We start from the raw sequence: 26,015 nt of genomic DNA on the forward strand, positions 1-26,015 counted from the left end.
TGCCGCTTGCTTTTGAGTCGCCATAGAAACACAGACATGGCCATAAAACACGAAGAAGGCTGCAGATTGGTATTTTTTTCTGCAGGTGAGTGTGAAGCAGAGGATTTTTGCCACTTCTTGCATTTTCCATCTCCTGCCCCCCGCTTACACTCTTTATCCAAGGCGCCGGGGCACTTGATGCCCTTAGGTGTCTGAGCATAAAGGCTGTGAATAATCAGCAGAAAAAGTTCTGGTGCAAGCTTTGAGTTTGGATCCAGACTAGCTAGTCTACAAGCCCTTGCAAGTTTTTCACACCACGCATCCACTTTAATACAACACCTCGGCCGGCCCAACGGTGCATAATGGCTGTGAAAACACATCCGGGGAGCGCGTCAGGCCCTCAGTTTTCATTTAAGGTTGAAGGGAGCTGAATTAATGGCTCAAATGTGCTTTGTCATTCCCTTTAGCAGGACCCTGCTTAGGACCAAAAGAAGAAAGCAACATTCCTGTTTGTTCCATTTGGACTGCTGCAAATTCTCTATAGTTTGGGGTCTTTTATCTGATATTGAAAGAAGTTTGGATTCACTTGTTAGTACTGTGGGGAACTTTTTTCTTTGTGTCCTGCTCAGCCATTGGGCATCTGTTCAGAGTTATTCAGCTCATATGTACAGTCACACTTTATTCCCTGTTCACCGGACTGCTGCCAGATGGCAAAGTCTTCAGCACTCCGCTGTGGCTCGGTCACCATGAGATGTCCTCCATGAGGGTTAGAGAAAGAGAGAGAGAGAGAGTTAAAGTAAAATTAAAGTAATGGTATTAGTTAAAGTAATACTAAAGTCAAATATGCATATTCTATCATCATTCTGACTCTGAAGGGATTCATGCATGAATCAGATATCACTACTTCTCTAATGGATTCCCATGACTTTTGGTAAAATGATCTGAAATGAATAATAAATAAATATAAGTAAAATAATTAAAAAAATATATTTATTTTAATTGTATTCTTTGTACTGGTTGCTAATGCTGGCAAAATTCAGCTTTGCCATCTCAGAAATAAATTACGTTTTAAAATGTTCATTTTTGTCAGTCTCGGGTTATGCAACCTGAGAATTTAGAGATCCCTGACAGTGGCCCGGTCCATAATCCAGCCCTGGTCCAAAGCCATATACTGTATCTATCCCGGCACTGGGTGTCTGTAAATGCAGAACCAGCAACTTTCATCCATTTGTGCTCAGAAACTCTCCAAAACAAGACAGAACGCCTGAAGGCAAAGAACTGTTGTTGCAACACTCCAATACTTTGCTCTGCCTGAAATCCATTTGATAAATGAATGTGTTTTTTACAGGCTCCCTCATTCTTTTCACACACCATCTCAAATGTGCTATTAATTACCACTTTTTTCTTTTTCTCTTGATCGTTTGTTTCTTTCTCCTTTTTTTGTGCCAGAGCAAGGGCAAACTTGTTAAACTTAGCAAATCCGATTTGAATGAACACTATTTGCATATGCAAATTGGCAGTGAGTTTCCTTTGGCTATAAATCTTTCTTATATGAATGTCTCGACTTTTTTATTGCCCGCTACATCATTCACAACAAGTTGCCGTGATCAATCGTTTTCCAATGGGAATGTGTACTCCTTCCTACTTTTAAATGCTTTTTCTTTTTCTTATTTGAATCTGATTATATTGTCTTATTTTCTAATTTGCACAGATCATCAGACATCTTTGTTGAAGAAAGTGGTTGCACTTTTAATGAGGTGCAATCTACAAGCAGCATAATTTACATTGAAAGTGTACAGTGTTTTGTAGTGAAAAGAATGACAATGACTTAATTTAAATACTCCTACAGGGTATTTTTGTTGTATTGAGAGTTTGAGTCTTAAGTAGATCTCTACGCACAGTCTGTCTTTAAGCCATTTGTTCTTTTACAAAGGTACATTGTGGAGATTGGTAGTGATGTACGATTTGCTATGGCTGCCTACTCTGCACATAACCTATCATATACATGCTACTTGTGTGGATGCGGTCAGTTTTGACCGCAAATATAATGTAATTTAATTGGATGTCATGTCTTGACCTTTTATGGCATTTTGCCTGTTAGAAATACATGCTTGGTTTTAATGTTATTTTAAGGTGGGGTAGGTTTAATTTCAATTAAATGAACTGCAAAACTCGTACACGTACCCCCTTTATCACCTCACGTACCCCAGTTTGGGAACCACTGTTAGGGTTGCCGCGATTTTGCCAAGTAAGACATGTTCCTGGATCAACATCTTTAGTCCTAACCCTATCCCTAAACCTAACCCTACCCATAACTTATAACTAAAATCAGAGGGAAATTATAAGTTATTAAGAATGGTGTAGAAGCCCCTAACCCTTGTTGTAAGTCTAAACTTGACATTAACTGTAAACCGGTTCCTCGAATCTGATAGGTTGATTGAAATGTTGTTCCAGGATCAACAAGGATATATATAAGCCTTATATAAGGTTGGCTGGTTTCTGATTTCTGTTTTAACAATGCAATATTTTTATTGTGATTTTCATGAATTTCTTAAAATAATGCACAATGCACAGAACAACATCTGTATTCATTTTTTTCTTTTTTGGAGTCATCACAGGCTCAGGATGTTTGAGGTCCTTTTGTTCTGATTATGACCATATCTTCAAAAGGAAGCTTTTAAAGATCCACTGATTGCAGTGAGACCACTTGAGAGCTCTAATGATTGACTGTGTGTGTCCAATCATCATGCTTTATACCAATTACAACTACCTTTCAATTACAACTACTTGTACAACCCACGTGTCTAGGTTTGCAAGTGGACAGACGGGCCCAGAAAACCTCCTCTCGCTCTGCCTGCAGACCTCATTTAGATAAGACACAGTTCCATCATTGCTCATTACACTAAGGTTAACCTAGGCATTTCCTGCCCTTGGAGACCTACACATCTGCTAGCTAGCCTGTCATTATTGCATGTTTGCAGGTCCTACATAACTTTGCAACTACATATCAACTACTGTCATGCTCATTAATTTACAACTACATATATCAACTAACTCAGAGTATGTTGGCAGATATTAAGCAGTTTGCTATACTATAGTGACTGATAGCTGACATGAAGTTGCTAAGTTACATTTTGGTGGAAAAAAGATAGGAAATTATTATATTGCTATGTTCAAGTCAAGTCAAGTCAAGTATATTTGTATAGCGCTTTTCACAATACAGATTGTATCAAAGCAGCTTCACAGTATTAAATTAAAATAATACAACAAGGTTTGTTTCTAGTGGAATTTATTGATTGATAAAATTAAATTAAATATTCCCAAAATATCCCCAACTGAAATGTTGAAGTGAAACTATTTGTGATCTAATAATTTGCGCATAAGAGGATTCATATTCTATTATCAAGGCCATTGTTTTTATGCATAATCAGAATGGGTGAAAAACTGGAAAACTGAAAAAAAATCTTTATTTGCATGCTGAGATGTTTGTTTTAATCTTTCTTAGATATTGCAACGAGCACCTGCCCTGCCCCCCGCATGTCTACTGGTCAGCATGGTCTCCATGGGAACGCTGCACAGTTCCATGTGGCGGTGGGATCCAGTCGCGACGACGAATGTGCGAGAACGGAAACGAATGTCCTGGATGCAGCATTGTATGTCACATTCATTTTACTACTCAGCTTGTTTATGAGACCTTGAACTGAGCACCTCAGGAAATGGAAAGTGTGTGTTCAGTGCTTATAAATGGGTTCCATTACTACAATATTAGAAGAAGTAAGAGCATAAGCATCATAGACTACCCTATGGTGCGCAGAATATCTTAATCATTTGTATCATATATTTAAATTGCATGGTCAGTATCCCAGACAGCAACATGGTGTCAGCCCAGATCTGGCCCACATCTGGGCCGTGTGGAATCCACGTGTACCAAATGTGGGGCGGATCTGGGCCGACGCTATGTTGCTGTCTGGGGCAAAAAGTGTTTAAAACAGTGCACAAGTTGCACCTATTGCAAGCTTTTTTTTATGGTGGACTACATCTACACCAACACTACTATTCGGAAGTTTGGAGTTAAACATTTTTTGACAGAAATTAATACTTTTATTCAGCAAGGATGCATTAAATTACTTAAAAGTGACAGTAAATACTTTTACATTGTTGATAAAAAATTCAAATAAATGCTGTTCTTTTGAACTTTCAATTCATCTAAAAATCCTAATTAAAAAAGTATCATGGTTTCCACAAACATTTTAAGCAGCTGTTTTCAACATTGATAATAATAAGAAATGTTTCTTAAGCACCAAATCAGCATATTCAAATGTGACACTGAAGACTGGAGTGATGGTGCTGAAAATTCAGCTTTGTCGTCAGAGGAATACATTTTATTTTAAAATATATTAAAACGCAAAACCGTTATTACTGTTACAATATTACTGTATTTTCAATCACATAAATGCAGGCTTAGTGAGCATAAAAGACATAACTTACAAAAATCTTACCATCCCCAAACCTTTGAACGATAGTGCATGCTCTAACAGTCAAGAGCATCTTGCAATCCTAAAATACATATCCTCCTTTGGAAAGCTGGGAGGAACTTGCCGCGTGTGTTAGCCTTGCTAGAGTAAGCTGGGATTTTCCGGGCCATGAGCAAGCTGTGATATTCTTACTCCACTTTTAAACCAGTCACTCACTCGTTGCTAGTTTAGAATAAGTCCAGCTCACATGACCACGGTTCACTTTCCATGCCATTCGTGGAAGTGGTTTGAATGATTTAAGGAATCTGGCACAGCCTTGAATACTTCATTTAAACTGTTTTTAAGGAATAGTAACATCTGTCCAGTTTTACAAATCAAGCCTGTCAACCTTTTTTGATCTTCGCCACTTGATCAATGGCACTATACACAATGGCTTAAGAGAAAGTTCAGACGTTCCTGTGAATCTTAATGGTAAAGCTCTGTCATATTGTGTGCATGTTTAGCCTCAAGGTCAGCTGCCTCAGATCTATCATCATGTAGACGACCAAAAACGCCAACACACCAAAGCATCATAGGAATGCCACAGAGACTGCAAGGGCAGCGACATCATGTTGATGTATATAATTTTGGATGTGTGTGGGTACCAGGGTGGTGCGTTGCCTGATTTGGATTTTTGTGCTATTTTTGTGCCCTGTGAACACGAAGTTACATATCTGTTTTATCTATACATGCTCTAGAGGTAATACTGAGAACAGATGCTTTAAAAAATAAGCTTCATATTATTTTCTTTTACTGATGATTGCCAGACTTTGGCAAGGGCCATACGTGCAAACAGCTGTTAACCGTTTTATGAAAAATTTCGCTTTGAAATACTAGTTGGTGGTTGTTTTGTCAGACACAATAAAAACATGATGTGTCATTCAGCTGGTAATTTTACACAGAGATCGTTTGTCACAGTGGTTGTAACCTCTCTCTAATGATAGTGATAAAGCTCACAAGAATGTTGCCAGATGTCAGAGTAGACAGAAAATTAATAATGAGTACCTGGAAACCCTTAATTGGTTGTCTGTTTGTGAGATCCTTCATATGTTCAGTGTAATTATGCTCTGATAATAAGACTCAGATATTACCATCAGTTTGTCTTAGGGCAAGTGTATTTTCAGAATCAACACAGCTGAAATCTGTGACAGGCTTGAATCTGTGAAGTACACTGTTCAGTGTAAAGATTGACTTTTTTCTCCTCTTTCTTAGTGTTAATTAGGAATGTTTTGTGTAATGGAAAAAAATAAGAAGGTGTCTTATAGCAAAAATATACTCTTCTCAAAGTGTACATAATGTCAGCCAACACATTTCAAGTGTAAACAACACTACTTTTTTTCTTCTGTCCACTTTTAATCCACCAGTTCAAGAGTGTTGCAACTGGGTATCTGCAGTATTCTGATAGACTGCTCATCGCAGATATGTCTTATGTATTTTGCATTATAAATGAATACATACTTAATGTAAGAATCTGTAGGTTTATATTTATATAATAAAAATTATTTTGAATAAGTAATTACTTCATGACCAGTAAAAAGTACGTCCTATATAGTATGATTTGTGTGTAGTATGAATGTAATCTGGACGTACTACATGCGCCATGTTGTCATTATCATGTGACTTACCAGCGGCAGTTACGTCGCTTCACTGCCATTCACAAATCCTCTCCCGTGGCCTCATTGTACCATGGTAACCTTAGTGTTCATCGTATGCACACTTCAGAAGCTCATACGGGTACTTTTTGCCTTCTCTTTATGAGTACTGTGAATTCAGCCATACTTCTTTTTCACTCACTGTTTTTACTATATAATAGGGAAGTATTCGATTTTGGATGCAGCCCTTGTCATTCATCAAGTGCGCCTTTAAGCGTGAAAGATGTTCCAAACAGTTGAAGGAACTGTCACTGTTGCGACCGGGCCAGTGCTGCATGGTCACGAAAGTAAAGGTATATCATTTGCGTGCGTTTTCAAGCCTTGCCAATTTATGCATTCAAGCGAAGGATACGCAAAACTGACGCACAATTTATCTCAAAATGCCCACCTTGGAGAGTATCCTAGTAAACATAGTCGGTTATGGCTTAAAGTGAACATAAACAGTAGAGAAAGACAACGCATGTGTATCAGTATATTGGATCTGTGCATTAGTCTTAAAGTGACAGCAGCCTAATATTCCTGTCTGTTTTTAATGTTAATCAAACCATAAAAGACAAAGAAATCACTCACTGCTCTTCACTGGATAAATCTTTTGTTAACTTTAATAAGGATTAACCTTTATTAAATTTATACAGTGAAGATTATATGCAGTGTTGTTTTTAAATTTGATTACTTTATTCAATTTCTGTACCTTTAAAACTTGAAAAGCACTGATTATTCCATTTGTATCTTTGTTCTATTGTATTTATTTATTTGTGCTATTGCTTGTAGTTTGATTATTTGTTCTTGTTCTCCAAGGCCTCTTTTTGGATGGTTTGTCCAAATAGCATGGTCATTAGCGCAATTATTCTGATGCAGTCAAAATGCACTCAAAAAGTACACACACTGTATAATAGATTGCACAAGCAAAAAAGTTTATTTTTGTTTTTGTCAAGGCCGTTGTGTACCTTGTGTGCGAGTGTTTAGTTCAGGGCCTCAGAAGTTTTATCTCTTATGATCCCATTTGGGCGGTCCTCCGAGAGTTCTTGAGTTTATTAATTTCTTCTGAATATATTTCAAACTACTACATAAAACCATCCACGACCCATAAAATCTCTGCATCCCATTTCTCTACGGTGACTGTGCAGCGTGGGTATTAATTTAACCGACGCTGTGGTCGTAGAGAGACAAGTTTTCTCCAGGGAATTTGAACATTCCCAAATGACAGCATTTTTCATTACACCCCCTGACTGAGTGTATCATGCTCCGTAGTCTTGCCTGACTGATTGTGGGCTTTTCTGTACTAATAATTGAGACTATTTGTCTTGGTGGTCCATTGTGGAACGGCCAGCTGACGTGTCTCAGGTGAACCGCTGGTAATGAATGCAATCACAGACACCTGTAATGGATTGAAGTTTGTTGTTTTCAGAAAAAAACATACCAAAGGCTGCTATCTCTGTGGAGTCGGGGGCATATAGTGTCAAAGTTGGGAGCCGAAGAATGGCCAATTACGTTCCAACACACACATACTTGCTGATACACTGCATTTTTTTTGTGTGGACACAAAGGATTGAGGATTGTGTGTGTGTGTGTGCAAAGTGGATGTAATGATGTTAGAAAGCTCCAGAGAGCGCGGGTGGGATTACTCATTAGTCAGCAAATGCCTAGAGATTGAACAGGGACTGGCAGAGCTTCATACAGGGCATCCCCTAATCCCTGCCTTCGCTACCCATAATGCATTAGTGACGGATGAGAACTGTATGGAATACAGTAATTCTGAGGATGAAAAATATACTTGAGGAGTGCCGAGTCTGAAAAAAGATGGAGAGAGAAGGGGGATAATGAATAGATTGTCGGCGGGAAAAACAAGAATGGAACAATAGAGAATTAGGGGAAGGAAGAGCCCGATAAAGTGAGATGGATGGAGAATTATAGAAATGAAAAACATGAGCAGGATGAGTAATGATGGAGCGGAAAAAAGGAGTGGGAAAGAGAGCAAACAATCCGAGAGGCTGTATTATACACACGTAACATCATTATCAACGAGGAAACATGATTGATTTTGCTCGGTTTAGGTCGTGTCATGTTTTCACATTTCAGACATCACGGGAGGTCCGGTGCACAAGCATCAGGCTGCGTACTTCAGTGTTAAATCACCATTATAATGTGCTGCACATATGTAGGCATTCGCCCAGCTGGTGAGAGCATCGACCTCATTGAATCCAATGTAGCATCAGCACCGCAGGCCGATGTGTTTGAGTGCGTTCTTCTGCATTATCACTTTCACTTAATTCCCTCGAAAAAGAGATTTTTGCGGTCATGCTTTGTAGCGAATGGAATTTTATGAATTTTCTGATGGCTGCTTATAAGGTGTTTCATCGGAAACCAGAAAGTCTATCAACATATTTGTTTTTTCACGGGTTGTCGAGGGAAGGTGTGATATTACTTTTCTAAGTGATCAGACTTTTAAGATCAGACTATTTCCTCGCCGATAATACTGAATTATAATCTATTGTAATCCACATTCTCCAAAAATATACACTTTATAAATATAAAATAGATTTTTTTATATTTTATATACATTTGTATATTTTTATATATCATCATACTTTTATTGCAGACTCAAGGTTCATATGTAAAAAAACAAAAAAACAAACAACAGATAAAACAAAAACAGAACTAAATATATATTTATATTTTTGTATATATAGTCTAATATGTGTGTGTGCGTGGTCCTGGTAAACCCTACACTGTGAGGACCAAATGTCCCCACAAAGATAGGTACCAGTAATTTTTGACCTTGTGGAAAAAATAATAATTTGTCCCCATGAAGAAAACAGCTTATAGCCTAAATCACACAAAATTAAGTTTTTTGAAAATGTAAAAATGCAGAAAGTTTATGGGTTATGTTTTGGGTAGGTTTAGGGGATAGAATATACGGTTTGTGGAAAGTCCCCGTGTGTGTGTGTGTGTGTGTGTGTGTGTGTGTGTGTGTGTGTGTGTGTGTGTGTGTGTGTGTGTCTGTGTGTGTGTGTCTGTGTGTGTGTGTGCATGTTTGTGTGATTGTGTGATTGTGTGCATGCGTTCGTGTGTGTTTGTGTGTTTAGTATATTCTTTCTTTATACTCCTTACTTTATACTTTATTTAAAGACTTGTACTTGTACTATAACTTATTGACCAGACTTAATGTTCTCCTAACAAGCAACAAAAATAGAAGCACCCTAGCAACCACCCAAATTACCCCAGCAACCACATACTGTAGTAACATGCCATATTTTTTCATCATATTTATCTCTCACAGTGATAAAAAACTGAAACTAAAGAAATAGTTTTATAATATTTGAATGGCATGTTTACATAACTATTTAAATGTATCACAGCTTGTAGTTTTAGTTTGTTCATTTGTGGAGGCATCCAGACGTGGATTGTAATTATTGAGTGCCTCGTTTTGCTTTCGTGCTCTGAGAGAGTGCAGTCTACCGTTAACATTTCGCTATGCGTACTCTCACAAATACAACACTAACACCCAACCCTCTTTTGTCTCTGAGAAAACATACTGCAAAAATCTCTGCATGGCAGAACATTTCTAGCTGATGTGTTGATGCTCACTGAGGTAAAAAGCGCAGAGTCAGCTGATTTGATTTCATAATATTTACCATCATTAAATATTAACAAAGAAAGTGTGAAAACAAAAGCAGGTGGTCAGAGCGCACTATAAACTTTTCCATATCTTTAACCTTGTCTATCTGCACTTCATCCATGGGAGAACGGAGGTGAAAAGAGACGAGTGGAGGGAGGGCAGGTGAGACGGACGTCTGAGCGCTTCACATCAGCTCTCCCTCCGTCTGACAGATTGACGGATGAACAAAAAGGACTTTTATCTTATTTTGCCAAGGTCTGGCAGTCATTCAAGGTCTATTAAGCATAAATACATGCTGTGAGAATGGACACAGCTCCCCACTCCACCAAATGAACACATATGATTTACAGGAAATCTATAGCTCCTTGTTTCAGGACGATTTATTAAGGTGTCAGGATATGAATCTGAGTGCCTCAAGTGCTAGACATTGGTATCAGAAGACGCTCTACGTTATCATAAATCGAAGGATTGAAAGCTCACAACTGCTGGTACAGATCAAGGATACAGGCAGTGTAGATGTCATATCAATTATAGAAATGCAATAAAACAATCAGGAATTTAAGAGGTTAGATTTGTCCCCGCCGAACTAGGACGAGACGTTAGAACAGACAGCGCAGCCGAAACTCATTTTAACTGTCCAATGCTAGTAGTGACAACTTTTGTCTTTTTGTCAGTCATTCGAGGTTCCATTCAAATCGAAATGTCATTTTAGCTTGTGTAGGATGTACTCCATTATTTATTCCCTCATATTTCAGTTTTTTTTTCTCCTTGCAGGCCATAAATTAAACTTGAGCAATGACCTTTTCTGCCTGACTTGTTTGCGACTTGCCATGTTCAGCAAAGAGTGCAATGGAAATATTTCATAGGCGCCTGCAAAATGGCAACAAATCACCAAAGCGACATTCTCAGCATAAATGCTACATGCATACACACTATATATATATATATATATATATATATATACACTATATATATATATATATATATATATATATATATATATATATATATATATATATATATATATATATATATACACTATATATATATACACATATATATATATATATATATATATATATATATATATATATATACACATATATATACATATATACTATATATACATAGTATACATTATTTATACTTATATATATATATATAATATTTTTTATTTGATAACGTATGTAGATAGATGTATGTATATAAGTATATATTATCTATACTTCTATACTATAATTATGTATTTTATATAAAATAAAAACATAAAATTATATAATATATATTCATGATTTATAAATACATAAAGTATTAAATACTATTGAAATATGATACACATATAACATATTTGAAAATATATATTTAATTTTAAATACATTATATAATATTTATTTTATACTTTATAAATACATAAAATATGAAATACAGTTGTAATAAATATAGGGGTGTAACGATACCCTCATGTCAACATTCGATACATATAACGATACTGAACTCACGATACGATATTATTGCGATACTCCAAGACATGATAAAAGGTTAAAAAAAAAATTACTGTTGATTAAAATGCTAAATTTGATATTTAATTGTGGGTGTAAATGAATAGGCTTGTACTTGGTGCTGATAACCAATGCACAGGACAACGGTAACACCAGAATAAAAAAAATCATGATTCTGAAGCTGAAAATACAGAATTATTTTAGACGAATATGCATACACTCTTTCACTGACTAGATATATGTAAACTAATGTAGGCCACTTTTTACTGGTAACATAAGACATTTGGCATTATCAGGACCCACAAATATTCCCCCATTGCATTATTATACATTATATTCATCGTTATAGTAGTTTAATGTGGTACTGACACTAAAACTTTTTTCTCACACAGTAATTTTTATTTTGAGTGAACTATCCACGATACATATTGTCATTATCCATGAATCCACAATAAATATTGTTGCATTTTTGTATTGCGATATATTGTGACACGATATATTGTTACACCCCTAATTAAATACAGTTATCTAATATATTTTGTTGTTTTGTACAGGAATTCCAGTCCTGCAATACCCTCCCTTGCCCGGATCTAAAGAAGACCACTCCCTGGACACCATGGACGCCAGTGAACATCTCGGACAATGGCGGTCACTACGAGCAGCGCTTCAGGTACACCTGTAAGGCGAGAGTGCCGGAGCCCAACCTGCTGGAAGTAGGGAGACAGCGGATTGAGATGAGGTACTGCTCCAGCGACGGATCCACTGGATGCTCCACGGACGGTGAGATCTCATTCCGTCTCTCTTCCCTGCGATCCTTCATTTGTCACTCACCCTTTTCCTTTTCTCTGCTCTCATCTTGCTTTTTCTCCCTGTGTCTTTGATGAAGTGAGCCAGCAGTGAATTTGAGGCAAGACACTTGATCTATTTGTCCATCAGCGGAAAGACAACATGATGTGCTCTAGTGCTTCTCTCTTTCTTTCACTCTTTCTCTCTCTTTCTCTCATCTATGTGGGCTCACTACATCAGATATTGGAGTGTCGTCTTACCCAACACAAGTGCTCTTGGCTGCATTGTGCCTCCCAGAGACATGAGGAACATGCTAGTTAAGTCTAGAGAATGTTATTTCTCTCAGTGGTTGGGGGGCTTCTTACATGTACTTTATTTCATTTATTTTCCTCCCAGCATGTGTGCAGCTGCATTGGGTTGCACATCTGTGAACTAGCTGTGGTTTGTAAACAAGCTGTTAACTGACGAGTTATAAGTGGCACAATGGTATATAACGGAAATGCAGTGAAAACCCTGTAACAGTAAATTTTGTTTTGCGAGAGATGTTTATAGACACTCATATTCTACAGTGAAGCTCAGAGATGCCGCACAAAAAACTGATGACTAGAGCTATTTTTTGGTATTTTCCATCTAACTAATTTCCATTTTGTTTTACGAGCGAATGAGCTAAAATGACAAAAGAAAGAACATTCAGAGCCATAAAGAACAACACAGCAACATTTCATTTGCCAATTTGTGGAAGTCTTTTTGTTGCACTTAAATGCAAAAATGAGCATGAGATAATTCTTTACACACACACACACACATACATACATATATAAATGCATACATACATACACAAATGCATAGGTAATGTTTAGGGCTCTAGCACCGTATGATTCATAAGTGCTGCATCAGTATAAAACATAAATATTAAATGCCCAGCAAATCCATGATTAATTTCTGCATTTCAACCATTATTTAGCTTGAAGCACCCAGCTATAACACTGCATGGCCTGTCATGACAGATGTTTCTTCTAAGGGCTTTTGGACAGTTGTTAACTTACTGCATATCGTACAGAGGAGACCTAGTCCCATAATCACCTCCACACTAAAGATGTGTGTTGATGTCAGTGAAGCCACAAGGGAAGATGACTTCTGAAACGAATGGGCTGCCACTTGGCCAAGATTTAGCCTCACGTCTCGGCTGGCCCATATCGATTTGAATCTTTAAGCCCCATGCCTGTGTGAACAGTGTGATAAAGCAGAGCATCTCATTGCGTAAAGCTCATGTGGAAAAATCGAAAGTGGTGGAATGAATGTATGTGGTTACATCAAGGGTTCTAAACTCGTTCACTAATACACAAATTTGTGTATATTATTTCATCATTCATGAATCGTGATTCATCGATAACTTTTGTTCTAAAATGTATTCAAAATGTAAAAAAAGGGCTTCAAAAAATAAAAAAATGGCTTATAAACATGTTGATTAAGGCTGTCGAGCGATTACAATTTTTAATCGAATTCATTACATGATGTGCTGGTAATTAATCGAATTAATCGCAGATTAATCGCACATTCAATTTGGCTGTTTATTGCAGCTCAGAGGTGGCATGAATGCATTTACACTGCAATTACAATTAATAATGCCATGAGATTAATGGATTTTAAATGGGTATTAAAGGGATAGTTCGCCCCAAAAATGAAAATGATGTCATCATTTTCTCACCCTTGTCTCGTTTCACACCTGTATGACTTTCTTAATTCTGTGGAACATACAAGAAGATAATTTGAGAAATGATCTGTTTTTTTTTTTCCGTCTTCTTACAATGGAAGTCAATGGTAAACAACAGTTTGGTTAGCAACATTCTTCAAAATATCTTCTTTTATGTTTCACAAAAGAAAGAAAGTCATACAGGTTTGAAGTGACGGAGACGTACAACAGTTCTGCAGTGGATTTATAGGTCATATTTTCATTGGCAAAATCAGCAAAAACAGACAATATTGTGTCTAAAATATAACACAATATTAACTTCTTATTTATTGATTGCTGTATAAAATCAATATCGCACTAATATTGCACTCATGCTCGAGACAAAAACAGCACTCTTGATACTCAGGTGATTGCTTTATGTTGCATTATTTTTTCTATAAGTAATAATAAAATTAACACCTTCACTCGTCAGCCCTATCTAAGATGAAATTTAAACATATTTCATTTAGTTTATATATATATGTGAAATGTTAACTCTTTTTTTTTTTATTCTAATAGCAATTTTTTAAACAAATAGTGTGTATTATGTTAATTTACATTAATGTTAATGTACATGGACATTCAGCTGTAGATGAACTGAGTTAGCGGGTCTCTGGAAGTCACCTTGGCTTTTTCAAGTAGAAATAATATGTACGTTTCTATTTTGTCAAGACTTTGAGGTCTAAGCCTCTTTCTCTGCTTAATATCAACATTATGAAAGAATTAAGATCAGTAGTATCAGCCCTGGCTGACATTTTCAGATTGGAAATACATTTGATGTCAGTTCTTTATTAGGCCAATTTAAATTGGCTTTGTGCAGATAAGGTTCCTTGATTTCTCTGCCTTTTTTGGAGCAAATTAAAGAAATTATCAGTGTCCGCGGAAGCTGGTCGTTATTTACACACCGGTTCAGGAGCTTTGCTTAGTGATCTGAAGTCAGTTTACTTCATTAGAATGAATAGATTAACCTGAATAAAAATATAATACATTGTCAGATAACAACATCACTTTAACTGACAAACTGTTGGCCGTATTTGTTTAAACCTTGATGGTCATCAGTTCATTTTTCCAGCATTTATAAGTTTGAACGTTCTGTCCTCTGAGATTATTAAAGGTACAGATGGTTGGCGGTCAACTAGTCATCTGACAAATTTCTGCCAGACAGTTTACATATAGTATAAAAAAATCTCTGAAAAATCTTTAAATTTTTAAAATGCCACTGCTACAGCCATACACATCGAGACAGGTAAATGACCATTCAAATGATTTTTTTTTAAGAAGAAGAAGAAGAAATAATACTTTTATTTGACAAGGATGCATTAGATTAACCAAAGGTTCATTAAAGACATTTATAATGTTTCTATTTCATAAAAATCATGTTATTTTGAACCTACAATTTATCAAAGATTCCTGAAGAAAAAGTATCATGATTTCCACAAAAATTGAGCATCACAACTGTTTTTTAACATTGATATTAATATAAAATGTTTTTTTGAGCAGCAAATCAGCATATTAGAATGATTTCTGAAGGATCATGTGACACTGAAGACTGGAGTAATGATTTTACAATATTAATGTTTTTACTATTTTTGATCAACTAAATGCAGTTTTGGTGAGCATAATGGACATTAAAACCCAAACTTTTGAGGGTATCTGTTGTCACGTTCCACAGTTTTTTGAGCATCCCGTCCTGTTTTTAAGATGCTCTGCCCATCTTGAGACCTCTGGGTTTTGCTCTTTTGTGATCAATCAAGCCGTTTTGAAACATAAGAATGTCTAATGTAAAAGCCTAAAAGAATTCTTTACCTTTACAATAGAGCACCATTTTTCTTTTAGAAAGTGCAAGCGTTTAACGCTTAACCTTCAGTACAATAAAAATCAATACATGCACCATTATGTCTATTTGTTTGCTGGAGTAATGGCAGTGGATGGAGTGAAAATGCTGCCTAACAGTCAGGCTACTTATCTTAAAACCTTGAGTTTTTCTGTAGTATAAGCCAGAGGCTGTAACTGATGATGGCCCGGGTTTGTAATTTGGCTATGAGTGATGCCTTCATTTGTCTCTGAAACAATAGCACATAATTTTAGCATGTGACTTTAGCACTCTTTTCTCATCTAAATACCGTGCTGCAAGGACGGCTCTCTCTCTCCATCTCTGTCTATCAGTCTTTTTTCTTTCTTTCCTCCTCTTTTTCTCTGAGAACCACCTGACTTCTCCAAGGCTATTTACTGTCGGTTCCCCACAGATCCGCCATCAGTTAGAATCCCACTCAGTGTGAGATTCTGCAGACCTTAGGATCTCAGCTGGCAAATTTCTCCGTGCTGCATTACACACACATGTCCTTGGATACAAAATAGAAAATCTCACTGTCAGTGATTCTGGTCTCAAACTTTTACAGTCAGGCCCAAAATCTGATAATCTGGGTTTCAAAATTACATATAAAACTGAAGTAAACTTATAGTTTGGGAACTAAAAACATGGAAGATTTTGAAATCGTGTTGGAGATCATCAGGTTTTACACAAACTTGACCAGTTTTTGCATCTCTCGTTGTTAAAGCAAAACAGACACGAGCTAAAGGCATTCTGAAATTAAATTTATAATTTTAAAAATTACACTTTTTAGTAAGTACAAATTAAGAGAATTAATAATAAAAAAAATTGAAATTAGATTAAATGGTTACAATAGTATCATTTATAATTAAATAATTAAAAACTAATATAATTTTCTCCTTAAATGTGGAATTGTTTGAAAAATACTAATTAATATAATTTGTCATTTTAAAAGGATTAAATGATATAACATATTACATTTATATTATACTTCTAAAACTTCCATCACAGGAATACATTTCATTTTAAAATATATTAAAATAGAAAACTGTAATAATATTTTGCAGTATTACTTTTTTATTTTTTATAATATTTTATCAATAAATGCAGTTTTGGTGAAGTCTTCTTTCATTAGCATTAAAAGCATTAAAAAAATCTTAGGCTACCAACCTCAAACTTTTACACATCTTGCACAGTTTTTTTTTTTTTTTCTCCATCTAGTCGTTTTTGAAGATAAGAACGTATTACATAAGATATATATATTTTTTTTAAATTAACAGTGGTCTCAGACTTTTGGCCTGCACTATTTATGACTAACACTGTTCAGTTGACCATTGGTTTCTCAGTTACCTCTTGCGACGCTGGAACGCTGTATATCACGGTAATTATATGTATTTGCATAGCCGTTAACCACCCACCATGCAGACCCATCAGGGATTCGATTCTAATTGCCCACCCCCTAACTTTTAATAAGCGCTGGTGACTGCTAGACAGTTTACGACAGCTCTGGGGAATAGTGTAAAAGCCACACTCCTAATCCACAAGAGCTATTAATTTTCTTGATTGTGCGGGATATAATACCACCCATCTCACTCAGCAGATGTACCACTGATCTCATTGTCTAACACATCACAGAATCTGGGTCGGGAAAGTTCAGAGCGGATACTTTAGCACTGACTATTTAAGAGTATTTAATCGCAATTTGCCTTCTATGCTTTGCATCTTAACAACCAGCAAGCATAGCAAAGTTAAAATCCAATTCCACAATATGACTTTATACTAAAATCAATCTAGTCAGTCATTTCTTGGTTAAAGTCATTGAACGCAGGAAGGTTTGTTTACCTGCGGGTCTAGCATGCACTGACACCTGTGTTCCCCTGCCATTAGCCATCAGAGCCAGGCGCCCCGCTTTGAGGTGTGAGTAGATTATGAAGTAGTCTATTACCTTTGAGAGAGCTGTGCGCTCTGGTGCTGGAGAGATTATAGGTCGACCCATGTAGCGCTACTGCCTGCTCAGAATGGATAAATGGCTGTGGCTCAGAGGGACTGTCACAGTTCAATCTCCCTGAAGGTTAGAGGTACAAACACAGAGGTCACAGTGCAGACAGATACTCTGCAGCAAAAACACTCTGTATGATAAGATAAATGTTCTCTAACACACATGCATGATAATCTCATAGTTGTGAATGGCTTCAATAACCATGAAAGAGAGAATTAATTTTGCTTTCCGAGATAATCTTTTGAAATACAGTTCAGGTGGTATGGATTCAAATGTTTTACATTTGTTGAAATAATGGATTAAAAAGTTAATAAAAATTCTGAAATTGGAAACCCTGTCTGGGTCGAATTCCCATGTCTAATGAGGTGAATGCTAACTGTTTGTTGTGTGTGTTTATTCTTGTTTTAGGAGATTTGTTGCGTTCTGGACGTATCACTGGATTGACAGTAAATGGAGGTTGGTCCGTCTGGGGCCCTTGGAGCCAATGTAGTCGGGACTGCAGCGCAGGTATCCGAAACCGCAAACGCACCTGCTCCAACCCCAAACCCAAATATGGAGGAATCACCTGCCTCGGGACTGCCCAGGAGTTTCAGGAGTGCAATACTACACCATGTCCAGGTTTGTCATATATACACCTCGTATATACACCTTTTCAGTCACCTTTACATCATACACAGCTTCTCCAAGCATTGGAGTTTTCACTGTCAGTTGTCTGAAATAAAATTATATTTATAAATGTCATATATTTGAATTGATAACTATAATTTTTGCTGTACACTACTTTTCAAATGTTTGGGGTCTGTAAGTTTGTTTTTTTGTGTGTGTGTGTTTTTGAAAGAAGTCTCACCAAAAATACAGTAAAACAGCACTGTAAACCCAAATAAGTTGGCAAAACTCCAAAAATGTAAGGCAATCAGTTTCCTCAAATTTTTTAAGTTAAGAAATTCAAAGTTTAAGTAAGCAGAATTGGCAGTTTTTTATTTTTTACTTATACATTTTAATTGTTCTTAACTTGAAATGTTTGAGTACACGAATTCATACATTTAACAAAACTTTCATGTAATCTCAATGTGAACACTTTTATTAGTATAAACTTAGCTAGCTTTAACAAGCTAGTTTGCTAACATACTAATTTGTTAACATGGTAACAATATTATGTTATACAGTAGCACTTGCTGTATGAGTACAGCAATATAAAGGTTTTATTTGCTCTCAAATCAAGCTGCGTGTACCACTTGTCACCATCATGGTAACTATCCTAAAACCAACATTAACATAAATTCTTCTAAATTAGCATAACAAAACAATAATCACTACTAAATCTCCCACTTAACATTAATCTTGCACAAAAAAAAACATTATATTACACTTAATTTTAGCATTTACTCTCCCTTTCGAGTGCCACCGGCAAAACATGCTGGGAAATTAGACATCCCAGCCGTTTCAGTTTGGTTCGTCTAAATTAAAAGAAATAATTTTATAAAACTCAAAACAATGAAACAGTTCAGTTTACTTAAAATATATCAATTCTGTGAACTTGAAAGAAAAAGAAAGTGCTAAATACTCATAAAAGTAAATTTGACTGAACCAATTAGTTTAATTTGAGTTTGTCCTACTCACACCAATTAATTATTTTGAGCGTTAGGGTTTACAGTGAGTAATTTTGTGAAATATTCTTACAATTTAAATACAAGTTTTCTATTTTAAGGTATTTAAAAAAAAAAATGTACTCATGTGATGGCAAAGCCATTACTCCAGTCTTCAATATCACATGATCCTTCAGAAATCATTCTAATAAGTGGATTTCTTCTTATTATCAATGTTGAAAACAGTTGAGCTGCTTAATATTTTTGTGGAAACCTGTGATAATGTTTTTCTGAACAGCATTTATTTGAAATAGAAATCTTTTGAAACATTATGAAAGTCTTTACTGCCACTTTTCTTCAATTTAATGCATCCTTGCTGAATAAAAGTATTAAATTCTTTAAATCTTATGGACCACAAAAATGTTAATGGTGGTGTAATTCTGTCAGCTTTTCTCCAGTTGTATGAAAAAAGTGTGTATGTGAATGTAAAAAAAACGTTTAATCAAAATCAGCTTGTGATTAGTTAATTTTCTTTAGTTGTTAAAATAAGTTCAGAATTAGGACAGAAATGTGTTGTTTGTTTGTGTACTGGTTATATGATAGGGTAGTCAGTTATAACATAGTTCGGCTTAGTAGAAAATCTTCTGAAAGAGGTTAACATCATCTGGCTGAGCACCAGCAAAAGAAAGACACATTCATACTCTAAGTTTACTTTGAAAACCATCAAACAACACAAATATAATAAAGACCTATCCATTCTTTCTTCAAATGTTAATATATTTCATGCACTTTAAAAAATAAAGGTTCTTGATTGGCATCTGGGGTTCCATGTAGAACCTTTATCATTCATGCAATCATTCCATTGCAAAAACATTGTTTATAGTAGAGAAATGTTCTTTAGATTTTTAAAATGTTCTTCACACACACACACTTAAAAAAAAGGTAATTTAAGAAAGAACATGCATTTACTTTTAAGAATGTAGAGACATTAAGTCTGTTTCTGGTGTGCAGGGAATTTCAGACATCTACAAACAATAAAGAAAAGATATAGCTCACTTTCTCGTACAGTATTTGTACGCATGAAGGACGACCTCCCTGTTTTAAGGTGCAAGGACCCCAATTTGCCGGCGGAAATGGAGAGAAATCTCTGTGGCATCGTTGTGTGTAATCACATTTCAGGCTAATTACACCGATAGCGACGGGAAGGCAGGATTCAGTCATTAAAAGGCTTGTGACAATGGTGTACACCCTCTCTAAAGTTGAAGGAGGGGAAAAGCAATCTAATTAAATGAGTACTCATCGTTATGTGTGTTGAAAATATGCTGTCTAAATGGAAATGTGCTTCTTGGGTATTTTATGATGCCTAACGGTGAGCAAGACACAATCGGGAAATGCAGAATTTGTTTTGCGATCCTAATTAATCAATAGCCTGTTTTTGGAGATGAATGTCACCCCTACCATCAAAGCAGGGCATAGTAGTTTATATATAGTCTTGCAGTCTCTCTTCATGATATGGTGGAAAACTAATTGCTTCTCAGTCTTAATTTTACAACAGCTGTTTTCTAACAGGAAATCACATATTTCCTGTAAAGTGACAATAGCAAGACCAGCAGGACAGCTTCATTAACAAAGACCTCCAGAGGTTTTAAGACCTTATTAGCCTTATTGATGTTTTTCTCTACAGGAGTAATTGGCAACATATCAGGAATCGCTGCACAAATTTCACAAAATTGGCAGATAAAAAAATGTACAGCAAACTCTGAGCGCACTGTCGATTTGTAACTGTGCTCCGCACTTCTCTAAGTTAATTCAGTCCTTGTCTATTTCCAATGAAACGTCTTAGTAGAACTTAGATTCAATAGCTGCTTTGTACAGACGACGACAGATTAGTACAGATGACTTTCATCTAGCGTATCCCAGCAGAAAGCTTGGAAAAGAACACATCATATTGCTCTGCACCTCCATAAGCGCCTTTGAACCGGAGCTTGTCTGTGACCAATATTCTCACTGTGTCTTTTATTGGTTCCTTCTGCCTAGCTAAATCTCGGCTTGTTCAAAATCAGACCTTTGAAATGCATTATTTTGTTTTGAGAGAGGCAGACAAGAGGTCTCGTGGTTGCTGTTGTTGCGGCTCTGAAACGAATGAATCTTTTCTTGTCGCAGGCCACAAAGGTGAAATGAGATGATCAGTCACACTGCGGCCGACATGAGCTTATTTGTCATTTTTCGCAATGGAGAAATTATAACAGATGGTAAAATGCAATATTTTGTTTACTTGTACCTTTAAAAAAAGTTACCTTTTCTATTTTTTCACCAAATATGTGTAATACAGTGAATCATAAGGTGTGACGTCAAAGGCAACAGACAAGAAAAAGTACATTTGACTTTTTTAATTCACAATAACGATATTATAGCAATATCTTTATAAATTCTGAAAGAAAAAAAATAAAGATATCATTTAAATTCATCTTTAACTTTATTTTGTGTTTTCTCTTTTTTGACCAATGAATCGCACTCTAAGTTCGAGAACAGGGTGGCGGAGAGAGAGTTTGTAACCATAACTGTACAAAAGCATACCAAAATTAACTTACTGTTGATTGCACTTCCTACCAAATCCAAAAATACACTATTTTTTTAATATGTGGGTAAAGTGTTTTGCTTTCACCTGTCGTCTCCTCTGACATACAAGTTACAGCCGGCATAGTTGTCTTCTTTTTCCCATTTTATGAAATATTTACAATATTATCATACGTGTAGTATTAACATGAGATAAATATTTCAATTTTTAGATATCATGGTTATGACCAATACCAGTATTTTGTGACAAAAATCTATTTTTTACTTTATATTATACATTTTTAATGACTTTCAGTGGAGAAAGATGCATGCTAATCAAACCTCCTTATCAAACCTCCTTGACCCTTTGGATTGGACTGCCCAAAAACAGTTCACCCAAAAATTCACCCAAGATCCAAAAGGATCTTAAAGGCATCATAAAAACCATATGAACTGAGCGGTTTAATCCAAGTCTTATGAAGAGAGACAGGAAACAATGATTGATAGTATACATATACAATGCTGGTCAGAATTATTTGCCCCCTTGGTAAATATGATCAACGATGGCTTTAAAAAAATAGATCTGCATTGTTAATCCTTTTGATATTTTATAATAAAAAAAATGCAAAAATCTAACCTTTCATTGAAGTAAAAGAATTTAAATTGTGGGGGGGGGGAATCACATTATGAAATAAATGTTTTTCTCCAAAACACGTTGGGAACAATTATTTGCCCCCTTTTATTAAATACTTTTTGCAACCTCCTTTTTCCAAGATAACAGCTCTGAGTCTTCTCCTATAATGCCTGATGAGTTTGGAGAACACCTGACAAGAGATCAGAGACCATTCCTCCATACAGAATTTCTCCAGATCCTTCAGATTCCCAGATCCATGTTGGCGCTTCTTCTCTTCTCTTCAGTTCAGCCCACTCATGTTCAATAGGGTTCAGGTCTGGGGACTGGGATGGCCATTGCAGATGCTTGGTTTTGTGCTCAGTGACCCATTTTTGTTTTGATTTTGATGTTTGTTTTTGGATCACTGTCCTGTTGAAAGATCCAAACATGGCCCGTTATAAGATTTCTAGAACAGGCTGTCAGGTTTTGATTTTTTATCTGTTGGTATTTGATTGAATCCATGATGCCATGTATCTGAACAAGATGTCCAGGACCTCTGGCAGAACATTAGATACAGCAGAGTATTTCATTTTACACATGGGGTACTTTTTATCCCTGTGTGCACCTAACCCATCTTAGGTGTTTGCTGCCAAAAAAGCACATTTTTTTGTTTCATCTGACCATAGATCTCATCCAGTTTGAAGTTCCAGTAGTGTCAGTTATTTTTCAAACGTTCTATGGTCAGATGAAACAAAACAAAAAAAATAGCTTTTTGTACATAGAGCACATCACACATTGTAAACACAGAAGCTCAAACATTCATGCATGATTCACTAGAACCAATGTGGTTTGCTGTAAACAGCAATGTGACACACACACACACACACACGAGTCTAAATTAAATATGTTCATCATATAAAGCTGTCATGATTCCTGTCTTGTGTTCCTCTTGTCTTGTGTGGACTTCCCTCCTGTTCTGTGCCATGTTTTATAGTCCTTTGTAGTTTTTCTTGTTGATAAGTTCCTGGTTGTTCCCAGGTGTGTCTTGTTTGCCAATCTCCCCTTGAGTGTATATATATACCCAAGTATTTCTCATGTTCTTTGTCTGGTGTTGTCCTTGTTATGTGTGCGCTTGTTGTCAGTTTTGTTTGCCTTCCTTGTCCGTGTCTGCATTTATCAGTTTTGCCTGGATTTACTTTTATTATGTTTGTCTGAATAAATGTTTGCTGCATCCGGATCCCACTCTCGTTCCTCTGAAACAGCCACCGTTACAAAAGTGATCGTGTCTCTTCTTCACAAGACTTTGATTAAACCAATCGATTCATATAGATTCATTTTACCATACCTTAATGATCTTTTTGGATCCTCTAAGTTTGATTACCTGGACTTTCAATGGAGGGACAGAAAACCTCTCAGGTTTAATTAAAAATATCTTAATTTTTGTTTCATAGATTAACCAAAGTCGTATGGCTTTAGAACGACATGAGGGTGGATAAATGATGACAGAATTTTCATCTGTAGGGTGAACTAACCCTTTAAGACATTTTAATACAAAATTGGATTTGTTGCTTATACTTAATACCATTTAGCATTCAGTTTTTTTTATAGTATAGGCATTATACTGTGAAGTATACAGTACTCAGTAAGCTAATGTTCCATACTAAACATATCTGAAATCTACTCATGTCAGTGACATAAGCTCTCGCCCCTCTTCTACAAACCTGTCAGGGCTAATGCTAATGTAAAATGAAACTCAGTATATGCTTGTTTCCCCTAATTAGCACCAAGGCAGTGGTAGTGTTTTGTGAGTTGTTCTCTGTTCCCCCAGTTGTCGAGGTTGATGACCCTGAGCTTGGCACTCGCTGAAGAGGGGAGGGAGTGAATTGATGGTTCGTTTAGCCTCATTAATTAGAGCAGGGGTCAGTGTGAGAGCGCCAGGGAGAGGCAGGGCTCCGGAGCAGATTGTGTGAACAGCCTCTCTTTTCATCGTTTCTCAGCATCTGGATTTAGCTTGTTTTGACACCAGTGTAGTGATTGTACCAGAGATAACCAGGGTGATGTCATTCATTCATATCGTGGTACTAGATGCATAAACGTCCTGGATCTATTTAAATTAAATGGTTCAAAGACATGTATAATCATTGTTTCATGATCAAAAACAGCCATAACCCTGCTGAAAAAAAACTGCTAAAACCAGCCTAAGATGACTGTCTTGTCTATAGCTGGTTTAAGATGGTCTGTCAGCTTAGGCTATTCCTGCCTGATCTACAACTTTCTCACCTTTTTAACAGGCCAGTGTTCTGTTAACATTGTTTTATATGTAAATGAGCTGTGCTATGATTGGCTAACCTCTTTGAATGTGGAATGAGTAACAACCTCACTAAATTGCTGAGCATTGAATGGGTGCTGATATTACAAATATGATGCTTTCTGAATGGCTTGTTTTTGCAGATATTTTCACTATTTACTGAAAGAAACGTCAGACGCTAGTCCCGAAATTATTCATGACACGAGTGCTGTAGTAATTTGAGTGTCCTCTTTTCCTTATCTTTCAGTGGATGGGAGCTGGTCGTGCTGGTCACCTTGGTCTAAATGCTCAGTGACATGCGGAGGAGGACACTACATGCGCACACGCACCTGTAACAACCCTCCACCTGCCTACGGAGGTGACATCTGCCTGGGTTTGCATACTGAAGAGGCTCTCTGTAACATCCAACCCTGCCCTGGTACACACACACACTTTATCACGTACATGAACTCAACCTACGTGAACTCACACACACAGTCACACCTTGACTCCAACAGGAAATTACATGGCTTTTTTCCGGATAGGAAGCCTTTGTCTTGTACCTGCTTTCCTTTCGTCAAGTCTCGTGTCTAAAGCGGCCCGTGGGGGAATGAAAGAAGAGGAAATCAAAATGTCACACATCATAGAAAAGCAAATGGTAAAGCCGAGCTTGCGATACGAAGATTATATGCATAAGCTCACAGCAGGGAGTGCAATAGAGGAGGGTAAGATAAGGCGATTGATGACGGAGTCAAACCTGCACATTGATCCACGGAAAGGTGAATGGGAGAAGAGAGCTTGTATTCAAATGTCAGTCCATCCATTAGCCAGAAGTGTAGTGAGGTTACGGAGTGACCTTTTATTAGCTGCATTCAGGTCTATCTGTCACACCATTCATTACACGCTCGCATGTAGCTGTACAGTGCGCAAGTCGGGAGACGGGGGACGGGATAAATGAGGGGAATGCTAATCAGAAGACCCTGTGTGGAAGTTCTCCTAAGCTGAATTTCAACTTTTTTATGCTCTAATGTATGGGTTTGGGCCAAATAGACAATCAGTTCTCTTGTACGATAACCACATGACTCAGTTTTAAGCCTTTCCTGCTAGAAATTTTTTGTCTGGGGCCAAATTTACTTAACAGGGCAAATTTGCGTGCTGCCGCAATCTAATGCCGGATTCAGACAGTCTGATATCGGCCTGATTTTGCCACGATCCGTTAGACGTAGGGTGTTGTGGTGATTCATAAACGACAATGGCCGTCAGGACGCATCTCAAATAATGAATTGCAAATAATCTGCGACGCTTCACGACAGAAAGACTAGCATGTGGTGATTTTCCACCAATAGAGCCAAGAAGCTCTTC

General features: G+C 36.6%; 1 protein-coding gene across 3 annotated transcripts in view; it reads left to right on the top strand.

Moving 5' to 3' along the window:
* Positions 1 to 26,015, top strand: part of sema5a (sema domain, seven thrombospondin repeats (type 1 and type 1-like), transmembrane domain (TM) and short cytoplasmic domain, (semaphorin) 5A) — a 136,981-nt gene that overhangs the window by 102,457 nt on the left and 8,509 nt on the right. For all 3 annotated transcript variants that reach the window (XR_014604504.1, XM_084102954.1, XM_084102953.1), the window contains exons 15-18: positions 3,485 to 3,632; positions 11,818 to 12,043; positions 18,020 to 18,229; positions 24,922 to 25,092. Coding sequence is in view for 2 of the 3 variants with exons in the window: in XM_084102954.1 (XP_083959080.1) it covers positions 3,485 to 3,632; positions 11,818 to 12,043; positions 18,020 to 18,229; positions 24,922 to 25,092 (755 nt within the window). In the remaining variant the exon portion in view is untranslated. The remainder of the gene's footprint in view (positions 1 to 3,484; positions 3,633 to 11,817; positions 12,044 to 18,019; positions 18,230 to 24,921; positions 25,093 to 26,015) is intronic.

Source organism: Abramis brama (assembly GCF_963993115.1).
Source record: "Abramis brama genome assembly, chromosome: 24".
Lineage (NCBI taxonomy): Eukaryota > Metazoa > Chordata > Actinopteri > Cypriniformes > Leuciscidae > Abramis > Abramis brama.